The 12525-nt window shown below is 47.0% G+C and overlaps 1 protein-coding gene across 1 annotated transcript; it reads right to left on the minus strand.

Annotated features, from left to right (window-relative positions):
- Nucleotides 1-3190: 3190 nt before the first annotated feature.
- LOC132478444 (C-C motif chemokine 4-like) lies at nucleotides 3191-6735 on the minus strand. The gene is made up of 4 exons (XM_060081606.1): nucleotides 6678-6735; nucleotides 4354-4404; nucleotides 3760-3871; nucleotides 3191-3359 (listed from the first exon to the last, which is right to left on the minus strand). The coding sequence occupies exons 1-4, from the start codon at nucleotides 6733-6735 to the stop codon at nucleotides 3191-3193; spliced, it is 390 nt and encodes a 129-aa protein (XP_059937589.1).
- Between the last annotated feature and the right edge of the window lie 5790 nt (nucleotides 6736-12525).

Below are 12525 nucleotides of genomic sequence, written 5' to 3' on the forward strand. Positions count from 1 at the left end.
CACCCTTGACTATTCCAATGCACTCTCTCTCTTTTTTTTTTTGGCCGCACCGTGCAGCATGCGGGATCTTAGTTCCCTGACCAGAGATCAAACCTGCTCCCCCTGCAGTGGAAGAGTGGAGTCTTAACCCCTGGACTGCCAGAGAAGTCCCCCTTTGCTGCTTTGAATATTCTCTCTTTATCTTTAAATTTTAATTATTGATACAATGTGTCTTGGTGGGTTCCTCTTTGGTTAATCCTGTGTGGGACTCTCTGTGCTTCCTGGACTTGGGTATTTGTTTCCTTTCCCAGGTTAGGGACATTTTCAGCTATTATGTCTTCAAATATGTTCTCAGCCCCTTTCTCTTGCATTTCTGCTTCTGGGACCCCTGTAATGTGAATATTTGTGTGTTTGATATTGTCCCAGAGTTCTCTTAAACTGTCCTCATTTCTCTAATTCTTTTTTCTTTTTTCTGTTTGGCATCAGTTATTTCCACTACTCTCTTCCAGCTGGCTGATCCATTCCTCTGTACCATTTAGTCTACTGTTGACTCCTTCTAGTGTGTTTTTCCTTTCCGTTGTTGTATTCTTCATCTCTTTTTGGGTTTACTTTATATTTTCTAACTCTTTGTGAAAGACTTCTCACTTTTTTTTTTTTTTTTTGCGGTACGTGGGCCTCTCACTGTTGTGGCCTTTCCCATTGTGGAGCACAGGCTCTGGACGCACAGGCTCAGCGGCCATGGCTCACGGGCCCAGCCACTCCGCAGCATGTGGAATCTTCCCGGACGGGGGCACAAGCCCATGTCCCCTGCATCAGCAGGCGGACTCTCAACCACTGCGCCACCAGGGAAGCCCGACGTCTCACTTCTTGCTCTGTGCATCCATTCTTCTCCCAAGTTCTTTGGTCATCTTTACAGTCGCTACCCTGAACTCTTTCTTGGGTAGGTTGCCTATCTCCACTTCACTTAGTTCTTCTTCTGAGGTTTAATCTTGTTGCTTTTTCTGGTGCATCTTCCCCTGTCACCTCATTTTGCCTGAGTTGCTCTTTGTATTTTTATGTATCTGGTACATGAATTATATTTCTTAACCTTGGAGAAGTGGCCTTCTGCAGGAGACGTCCTGTGCATCCCAGCAGTACATGCCCCTCTCATCATCCAAGCTGTATGCTCTAGAGGTTCCCCCATGAGGGCTGTGTGGTTCCTTCTGTTGTGGCGGGCTCTGTGGGTGTCTGATAGGCTTAGTTAGCCCTGGTCTGTTTGTTTGCCAGGTTCTGCCTTGTATGGAGCTGTTGGCTGCTGGTTAGTAGGGCCTGGTCACAAGGCTGCTGACTGCAGAACTCCAGGGAGCCCCAGGGCGAGTGCTGGCTCACAGGTGGGCAGAGTCAGGGTCTAGAAGACTCCAGGGTGTTATCTGCCTACTGGTGGGTGAAGCCAGGTCTTGGGGTTAGTGCCAGACTACTGGCAGGCAGAGCCGGATCCTGGAGTCTGGTTGCAGGGCTCAGGGATCCCAGAGCTGGTGTCAGATCGCTGGTGGTGGGGGTGAGCAGTACCTGATACAATTGGCTATGATGATGTCCGGGTTGTCCCAAAGCTTGTGTTGGCCTGCTAGTGGGCAAGGTTGAGGCCCAGCTGGTCCCAAGGTAGGGTCTGGCCTGCTGGTGGACAGGCTGGTTTTGTAGGCTGTGGGATTGTGGTTTTCTTGCATGTGGTATCTGCCCCCTGGTGGGTGAGGCTTGTCCAGAGGCTGAAGCAGGCTTCCTGTAGGGCAGAGCTGGGGACCTGAGGATTCTGGGGCTGGTGCCTGCCCACTGGTACATGGAGCTGGGTTCTGGAACTCTGGTGGGTGAGGCCATGTCCAGAGGTGGCTGTAGGCTCAGGGGGTCTTAAGGCAGCCTGTCTGCTGATGGTGAGGCTGTGTTCCCACCCAGCGACTTGCTTGGCCTGAGATGTCCCAGCAGTGGTGCCTACAAGCTGTGGGCCAGGGCAGGGCTGGATCCTGGAGCAATAAGCTAGAGGGAAGAGTCCACAGTGGTGCCCCCCAGCGCCAGTGTCCACGTGGTAGAAGGAGCTCCCAAGGATAGCTGCTGCCAGTGTCTGTGTCCCCAGGGTGAGCTGCAGTTGCCTCCTGCCTTTCTGGGAGGCTCCCCAAGATCAGCAGGTGGGTCTGACCCAGGCTCCTATCAAATGTTTGCTTTTGCTCTGGGTCCTAAGGCCTGTGAGATTTTGTGTGTGCCCTTAAAGAGTAAAGTCTCTATTTCCCCCAGTTCTCTGGGACTGCCAAACTTAAGCCCTGCTGGCCTTCAAAGCCAAATGCTCTGGGGGCTTGTCTTCCTGGTTCAGGACCCCTGGGCTGGGGAGCCTGATGTGGGGCTCAGTCCTCTCACTCTTGTGGGAGAACCTCTGCAATGGAATTATTTTCCAGTCTGTGGGTCACCTACCAGGGAGTATGGGACTTGACTATATCATAAGTCTGCCCCCCACACGTCTTATTGTGGTTCCTTCTTTATGTCATGTAACTTGTAGCTTTTTACCAAGCACAGATGCAAGGGATTTTTGTCTAGTAGAAAAAGATAATCCCCAAAGTTACAGATTTATTGCCCTATAGCAGCGGTCCCCAGCCTTTTTGGCACCATGGACCAGTTTTGTGGAAGACAATTTTTCCACAGATGGGGTGCAGGGGAGATGGTTCAGGTGGTAATGTGAGCACTGGGGAGCGATGGGGAGCGGCAGAAGCTTCGCTCTCTCACTCACCTGCCACTTGCCTCCTGCTGTGCAGCCAGGTTCCTAACAGGCTGCGGACTGGTACTGGTCCACGGCCCAGGAGTTGGGGACCCCTGCCCTATAGGATATTCATTTGTTTTTCTCTAACTTAGCATTTCAGAATGCCATCCCCAATAACTATATAAACCTCTGTTCCTCAGATGATCTTTGAATCAGTTTAATTGTTCCTTCATTAATGACTTAAATACATCTTTGACACATATTCAATCTATATTTGAGTGTCATGTTTTTAGCTTTTAAAAAGCTCTACTATGATGTCTGTTTTGACAAAAACGCAAATCCAAAGTTCAGCAATTCCGACAGATTCGTTTTCCTCTTAAAGTTAAATTGGATACTCTTTATTAATGCACCGCTTTTGTAACCAGAACAGAACAGAACAGTAATTGTTGCTTTTTAAAAAATAATTCAGGCCAGGGCCCACCTAGGAGGTAGTCAGGGCAAGAGAGATAGAGGTGAGGGGGCTGACTCCAAGTATCCCTTCTCAAGAGATAGTGTTCTCAGGTCCTTGATCACTGATCTTAGCTTCAGGTGCAACATGCATTTCTGAACTTGCTCATCTTTGGGGTTAGCACAGACCTGCTGCCCCCTCTTGGTGATGAAGCTGGGGAGCAAAGGGGGGAAAGGTTACAAACAGAGGAGGGTTCAACAAATGGGGATGGGGAGGCCCATCCTCCCTGCCCCTCAGATTCCCCACTGGGCCCAGCCTGTTCTTTCCTTTCTCTGCTACAGGAGCTCAGAGTGGCCCCTCTCTGAGACCCTCCCTCTGGCTCCAAGACTCCCTTAGTGACTCATGGAGTTTCCTTGGGCAGCGTTGCTCCTGCTCTCTCCTTCCTTCCCTAGCTTCCCACTTCCCTGGGAACATCTCATACCTGATGGATCCTAATGAGGACATAAGCCTCAGCTGACCTGGCAGGAGCCAGAGGGTGGGACTTTTCTGGACATCCATCCATCAGATGCCCCCCTCCACACCCCCAGACATGGCCAGTGAACTTGGCACTTACATGACAGCAGTCTGGGAACATGCAGTGGTCGTTTCTACATAATCTTTCATGAATACACATCGGATTTTTCGTAGGGTGTAAGAGAAGCAGCAGTCAGTGGGACGGTGAAAGCCTACAGCAAGAGAAAGGGTCACTTAAGGACTGAGTCTGAGGAAAACTAGATCCTTTCCCCCTTTCCTCCTGAGTACTGGGAAGGGTAAGAAGGTGCAGGACTCAAAAGGGATGTTTTCCTTCTCTGCCAGCACTTGCTGGTGTCTCCTTGCCTCACTCTCCCCAGGGTTGAGCTGTGTGTCTGAGGGCATCCAGGCAGGGCCACAACAGAGCGGGACCATTCCTCCCAAAAGAGGAAGGGTCTGAGGCCTGCAGGGGGCATCACAGAGTACCCCTCCCCCCTCCCCCAGATGAGCCAGCTCTTGGGACAGCCAGATGGAATAGAAGTCATCTACGGAAGAGGCCACCTATGGACCCATGGCCCATCCTGAAATTCCTTGGAGATGTTCACCACCCATAGGACCCTCCTCTCCCCCCAGGCCCTGTAAACGAGGTAGACTGAAGCCATTGAGCAGATATATATATACTGTAACAAAACTTTACCTCCTTGAGACATCGAGTGTTGTTCATTCTTCAGGTTCAGCATCAGGTGTTCTATTTGAGAGAAACAGTAGAGAAGGGAAGAAAAATTACTGGGAAGCAGTTGTTTCAACATCTCCATCTATCTCATTCCTCAACCCCATCCCCTGGTAGGGAGACAAGGATGCTGGACCACTGGACCAGACCTGCCTCCAGGCCCATTTTCTCTATCAAGGCCCTGAGACTTTTCAGGGAACTTTTGAAAAAGTTTGAGACATGAAAACATTCTATTGACTGACTGGAATACAAAAAGCAAATTGAAAATCCAACACGAATAAATCAGTTGATTAGCTACATAATGTGATACAGTCCATAATGTTTTCTACACATTTTTGGAATTCACAGGACTCTGGAAGCAGACAAATTTTTCATTAAATGATTTGGTGGCTCAATGTCACCCAAAGTGAAGTGAGGCTATCTACAGGCTTTATTTACTCCTTTAACATAGGAGTAAATGTGTTTGCTGCAGAAATATTACTGTGTTTGGTTAATGTGTCTCTCAGACTCTGTCAGGGATGTTAAGTAATGTCCAGGTATGTGTTACCTTTTTAAAAATACATATTTTTAGAATGTGATAAAATGTACATAATATAAAGTATACAATTTTAATCATCTCTAAGTGTACAGTTCAGTAACATTAAGTACCTTCACATATTGTGCAACTCATCACAATCCATCCATGGAACTTTTTTCATCTTGCAAAACTGAAACTCTGTACCCGTTAAACAATAACTCCCCATTTCCCCCCACCCCATCCCCTGGGCCACCGCCATTCTACTTTCTGTCTCTGAATTTAACTACTTGAAGTACCACATATGAGTGGAATTATACTATTTGTCCTTTTGTGACTGGCTGATCTCACTTATCATTATGTCTTCAATATTCATCCATGTTGTAGCATGTATCAGAATTTCCTTATTTTTTCAGGCTGAATAATATTCCATTGTATATATATACCCTGTTTTTCTTTTCTTTTTTTTTTTTTTTTTTTTGCGGTATGCGGGCCTCTCACTGTTGTGGCCTCTCCCGTTGCAGAGCACAGGCACCGGACGCGCAGGCTCAGCGGCCATGGCTCACGGACCCAGCCGCTCCGCGGCATATGGGATCCTCCAGGACCGGGGCACGAACCCGTATCCCCTGCATCGGCAGGCGGACTCTCAACCACTTGCGCCACCAGGGAGGCCCAATATACCCTGTTTTTCAATCCATTTTTTTGTCAATGGACACTTGGGTTGCTTCCCCCTTCTGGTGATTAAAATTCATGCTGCTGTTAGCATGGTTGTACAGGTATCTCTTCATGTATCTGTTTTCAGTTTTTTGGGTATATCAAGAAAAGGAATTGCTGGGTCATATTTTATTATCTTTTTAAAACCTGAAAAATTCTGCATTCCAAAATACATCTAGCCCCAGAGATTTTGATAAGGGGTTGTAGACCTGTACTATACTAATTAGGCAAACACAACTAAACTTTTAGCTCATTTCCTATATAGTTACATATAAATTATATTACATGAGGCATGTGCACACACTTCAACATGCTTGATATGATGTGTGTGGGGCTTGCAAAATAAAGTCTTAAATGACATGTCTTTCCATAACAGCTTGCTAACTAGCTTGTATCCTAATGCCACCACTTATGGCTGTGTGATCTTGAGCAAGTTACCTACGGTTTCTATGCCTCAGCTTTCTCATTTGTAAAATGAGAATAATAATAATAATAAGCAAAACCATATAATTTGCTGATAGTCTACCCCACAGCATTGTTAGGGGGATCCAATGTATTAATATCTGTAAGACACTTAGAACAGTGCCTGCTTTCATATAGGAAGTACTACATATTTATTTGTTAAATAAATAAATAAATGTGATTAAGTAGACTTGGGTGAGTCACTTGCCTGGCTTGTCCAATTTCCTCCCTGAAATGATAGTTTTACACCAGAGGGTATATAATAGCTCTAACATCATAGAATTCTATACCTCTTTCTACAGATTTACAAGTTTACTACAGTTCTCTTGATCTAGCCCATAATGGTCCTATATCAGCTAAGAGAAAGTGTCAGATAATTATGGCCATGAAAGGGAGAGAATTGTTTCCCCAGGTGGGACCAGTCACCTGTATACAGTTTTCCCCAGGGATCGAAGGCTGCAGGGAGAGGTCTATACCTACTGCTGCTGCTTTTAACCAAGTATCACATCCCTATTGGGACAAAGGTGTCCCTCTGTGTCTCCTCCCTGGACTGAGAGTCACCATCAACCTGCCCACCTGTGAGAAGGCTCACTGAACTCACCAACTGCAGCCTGGGCAGCAAGGATGAGGCAGGAGAGGGCAGCTACTGAGGTCTTCATCTTCCCCGTGCACAGCCAGGACCAGCCTGAGGACTCCTGAGCTCTCTGCTCTCTGACTCCCTCAGACCCCAGCTCTGCCCTTGTATTTATAAGAAGAGGGGGACCAGGAAGTCACAGGGCAGAGGTCAGAATGCTGTTCTTTGGCTGAATAACAGACAACACACTATTTCTAAAATAGGGAACAAGGCTGGGAAGGCAACAGGAAGTAGAGGGCAAGGATGACTTGAGGCTTTCCCAACTGCCCAACGGATACAGGCAAAGGGAGGGACTAGTTTATGAAGGATACTTCCTCTAGGAGGGTCACTGAATACTTTAATCAGAATTTTTTCCTTGGGAGTTAACCCCATTCAAGGGCACGAGCAGCCTGTTATCAGGGGTGACCAGAGAGGATGCTCTAACGTGTGAACCCGGTCATGTGACCCCTCACTTTGTTTCACCCCCACATCCAATCCATTAACAAATACTATTGGGTCTACTTTCAAAAATGTGGCCAGAATCTTATTATTTGTCACCACATCTACCCTCTCCATCTTGTCCAAGCCAACCTTACCTCTCACCAGGATTCTTGCAAAAACCTCCTAATTTGTCTCCTTCCTCTGCCCTTGCCCTGTTCCACTTCATTCTCAACATTGCAGCCAGAGTGATCGTGTTAAAATATAACTCAGATCAAGTCAATCCTGTCTAAACCCCGCCGATGGCTTTTTAATCTCCCCAGTGTAAAGCCCAATCCTAATAGCCTACAAGCCCCTATGTGCTCTGGTCCCTGTTTTCTCTCTGTTTTCAGGCCCTATTACTTCCCCTCACTCATTCTGCTTCAGTTATAAAGGCTGGTTCAGAGACGTTTGTTCCCTCTGCCTTCGTTACTCTTCCCTTAAATTACTGTATTACTTTCTCCCTAACTTCTTTCAGCTCCTTACTCAAATGTTATTTTTCTGGTTAGTCTTTCTGGGACACTCTATCTAAAATTATAATCTCCCTCTGCCCAAATTTCTTGTCTTAATTTTTTCTCCTGTGCACTTAACATTATCTAATATACTATATACTTTACTTGTAAATCTTTTATATCTGTCTCTTTTTCTAGAACATAAACTCCATGAGAGCAGGGATTTTTGTATCTTTGTTCCTAGTTTAAATTCCCCTGAAAGCAGAGCAATGGGGTGAAGCTCAATAACTTGGGAAGTATTCCTAGGAGCAGGAATGAGAGCCTGGACCAGTTGGTGGGGATTAGCGTTTGATTCTGCTGGGACTTTTTTTTTTTTTTTTTTTTTTTTTTTTTTTGCGGTACGCGGGCCTCTCACTGTTGTAGCCTCTCCCGTTGCGGAGCAAAGGCTCCGGATGCGCATGCTCAGCGGCCATGGCTCACGGACTCAGCGGCCATGGCTCACGGACCCAGCCGCTCCGCGGCATGCGGGATCCTGCCAGACCGGGGCACGAACCTGCGTCCCCTGCATCGGCAGGCGGACTCTCAACCACTGCGCCACCAGGGATGCCCTCTGCTGGGACTTTTTGAAGTGCCTTATGAATGCATTGCAGAATATTTTGCCTGGAGGAAGAAAGGAGAAACATTTATCTCCTGGCTTTCATCCCTGTGGCATTTTAAAATATGGCCACAAATTCGTTGACATGCTTCTCATCAGACAGTGGGGTCTATGTTTTCTCACCTTGAAGCAGAGAGGTCTTGTGACTGGTTCCATCAGTGGAGCATGCCATGTGACCTCTGAAGCTAGGGTGTGAAAAACCATGGGGTTTGAACCTTGATCACTGGGGACACTTACTCTTGGGGCCCTGAGCCACCATTTAAGAAGAGTGACTAGCTTGAGGCTGCCATGCTGTGAGGAAGCCCAAACTACGTGTAGGTGTTCTGGCTGACAGTCCCAAATGAGCATAGCCTTCAAGTCGTCCCAGCCTAAGTGCCAGACATGGGAGTGAGGAAGCCTGTAGATCTGTACTGCCCGATATAGCAACTACTAGCCACATGTGGCTACTGAGCACTTTAAATGGGGCTAATCTAAATTGAGATATTCTGAAAGTATAAACTATGCACTGGGTTTCAAAGACTTCGTACCCCCCCAAAATGTAAAAAATCTCAATAATTTTTTATATCGATTACATGTGGAAATGATAAGGTTTGGGATATATTGGATTAAAGAAAATACATTATGAAAATTATTTCATCTGATTTACTTTTTAAAAAAAAATTTTTTTTAAGCCATGCCACGTGGCTTGTGGGATCTTAATACCCCAACCAGGGATTGAACCTGGGCCAAGGTAGTGAAAGTGCCGAGTCCTAACCACTGGACCGCCAGGGAATTCCCCTGTTTTACTTTTTTAATATGGCTACTAAAAAATTTAAAATTACATATGTGACTTGCATTGTATTTTTATTGGACAACACTGCTCTAGATGGTTCCCCATCCCTTTGAGTCATTTCTTGCTAATTGTGTCTTCCCAAGCATGCCCCAGGCATCATCAGCAGAGATAAGCCGTCTGGGCTGTGCCCTGTATGAATTTCTCACCCATAGAATTTGTGAGTAGAATACAATCATGGTCATTTTATACCACTAAACTTTGGGTGGTTTGTTACACAGCAATAGATGGTGGGGACTGTGGTCACTGGCCAGTGGTGGATCACAAATATTAAATTCCTCACACTTCTGGTTTGCTAATGCATGCGTGTTATATTCTATCATGATTTCCACAGCTCAGGATCAGAGGAGCCCCAGGGCAGGAAGCTAGAGTTATGAGGCAGGAGACCTGCATGAAGTTTGTATAAATCTAAGAAAAGTGATGACTGAGCAGTGGCTGAGTTAAAGGGTGAGGTGGCAAGGATGTGAAGTAATACACAGTACGGTCCACCCTTTGCTTCCCTCCAATGTGTTTGTGCCTGTATTACGTCTAATCCATCACAAAGCCTCCTTCAAGATGGTTGTATTAGTTCTTTCAGGTTCAAAAGAACCCATACTGTGTACTCACACTAGTACATCTCTACTACCCACCCCTGCCTTCTCCCCAGGAATCCAGCAGAGCCTAATGTTGCAGGGTTGGGAACCACAAATAGATGACTGGGAATTATGGAGAGAGGGGCCAACCCCTTGGTTCCTGAGTGTTTTAGCCACTGGCGACATATCATCTGACAGCCTTTGATTCAGTGCATATCCTGCATTCTGGGAAGGTCCCAACCCTGAAGTTTGTTGTTGCCTCAGCTAAATTATTAACACCCCACCATTCTCTTGATCTGGCTGCTTCTGGGTGATTAAGTATATGCTAATACCAGTAGATCCCATATACCCACTGACTCACACCATTTGCTATAAAATGGATCCCTTGACTTGAGCCATGGTACAAATACCATACTGAGTGATCAGACATTCTGTAAGTCCTTGGACCATTGGCAGAGGTACTTCTGGTAGGGAAAAAAACCCCACCTCTGGAGCACGTGTCAGTCCTGCAACGGTTGGATTGTTCTCCCTTGCAGGGTGGCAGAGGCCCAAGATAATCAACAGGTCACCATATGGCTGTATTTTCTCCTTGGAGGTGGGTGCCATATTGAGACTTGACATCTATTTCTGCTGCTGGCAGGTTAGGCATTCAGCAGTGGCAATAGTTAAATGGGCCTTGATGAGAGAGAGCCCACACTGTTGGGCCCACGCGTAGCCGCCATCCCTGCCACCATAGCCAAGGGCCTGTTGCACTAGCACTGTCGTGGCTGAGGGAAGAGGCTGGCTGGCTTCCATGGGACAAGTCATTCTATCCACTCGCTGACTTTCTCCCTTGTTGTGGATGTTACCCAGTGACTTCCAAGTCCCTGTAGTCATGAGTCCTTGTCCAGTACCTCCAAGTTGCATGTTCCTGAGTACCGAACAGATTCCTTCAGGTTCTCTATGTCAGCATCAGAGAGTCCCTGATACAGGAAAAGAGGGGTATGCATGATGGCAAGGTGAGGTGCTGTCAGATTATACCTATGTGGAGCTGGACAAGGCCTGTGCAGGACTGGTTGCTGTAGTGGTGCCCAGAGTAAGAGATGGCACTGACGGACTAGAAGTGGTGTGTACAGAGGTGTCTGACACAGTACCGAATGCAGGTTTGTTCAGCAAAAGAAACAATGAAGGCGCAAATGTCCAATTTCACAATATACTGCCGTTTCTTGACCTCCCTGGTATAGAAAACATTTTGTGAGTGGTGTTTGTGTACTTCCTGAGTCTTTTATTGATTTTCCTCCCCTCCACCACCAAGCATCATTGGTGACATTTAAGAATCACATCAGCTCTATTTGCTACTTAGCTTGGCATAACCGAGGGAGCAGGCTGTGCATCTCCGCATAAGCTGCTCCAGCCTCAGCGGTCTTCCAGAGCTGATGATAACAACAGCCAATGCTTCTTGGACACTTACTACGCTCCAGGAACTGTGCTTTGGGCAGTTCCTTTGAGATGAGGTGTTTGCTACATGAAGCACTTACTATCATTATTTCATAATACTGCTTAGGACACCCGCTATCTTCTTCCCTTAGAGATACCAGATATCCTGTCATCTCTGCCTGTAAGCACTGCTCTTGCCACATTCCAGGATCTGGGCTTGCACAACACGTTTGTCTAGCATAAGCTGAGCTGCCCTATCCTATTACAAAGTTAGCATATTTGAGCTAAGATGTCCCCTCGCTGGGGTAGCTCATCTTCTTTCTCAGACCTGCACTTAGTCTACGGGAATTTTCTGCTGTTACTTTCAACTTTCCCCTCACTCCTTTCTCATCACTCCATGTGTTATGTGTCTGCATGCTGGGCAGGTCTTGAAATCTGGATGGTGTTCCATGCACAGGTCCCTTTTCAGGAGAGAGGGCTGAAGTTGTGGTTCTTCCCTGCATTGGTTGCTGTTCCTTGAGTTTCCAAGTGAAACCATCCCAGGTGTCTGGCCTCATCTGATGGATGTGTGGTGAGTAAGGAAGGTCCCTTGAGTTCAGGTTGTTGTCCCAAGCAAAGGTGAGGTAGTGATCTAGTTCTCTCTCAGGCCAGGTGCGCATCCCACTGGGAAAGGCATTCTGGGGTATGCGATCTTTCAACACCTTCAGGGCCACAGAAGAGAGGCCTTGGGGCTGGAACACTTCCTTCCCAAGAGATAAAGTGCTGCACAGCTGTGCTGGGTTTATTGCCTTATGTGGGATTATCTTTCTGTGTTCTGGACTCAACCTGTGCTCCTTTGTTTTGCCTAAGCCTCTACGACATAGGGCACCAGGCCAACCCTTCTACCACCTGTTCCTAGTGGGGAGGGAATGGGACTCTTCACTTGTAGCCCAAGAGAGGTTGCAGATTGTTCTCCTAAGTTGGCTGCAAGATGGTGACCACTGCCTGTGGGGAGGAACGACACTCACTGTTGAAGCTGATCTTGCCCTGTCTCTACTCTACGCGAGTGAAGTGTTCCATCCAGCACCCGTGTGCGTGGTGTCCTTTGTGGCAACTCTGGCACAAACCATGCCATAGGTTGACATCCTGGGACAGCTGCTCCTGGTGGCAGACAGCAGTTATCCCCTGCCTAACACATCCCAACTTTCAAAGTGCCAGGACTGGTACTCCTTTAAGACCCAGACAGGAGGGGACTATGCCTGGACCCCATGCTTTGGAGCCTTCTTCATATTGCAAACACACACTAAATAAATTCATCAGAGAACACAAAGGAACCTCCGTCTCTTGGGATGTGGTACTCAGGGCTGGCCTGGCATGACCTTCAATACTAAACATCCACTCTTGTGACAAACACAGTTCATGCCTCAAGGGAAAATGCTTTTCCACCTCTCCTGCC

This window comes from Mesoplodon densirostris, chromosome 18, assembly GCF_025265405.1.
Source record: "Mesoplodon densirostris isolate mMesDen1 chromosome 18, mMesDen1 primary haplotype, whole genome shotgun sequence".
NCBI classification, from domain to species: Eukaryota; Metazoa; Chordata; class Mammalia; order Artiodactyla; family Ziphiidae; genus Mesoplodon; species Mesoplodon densirostris.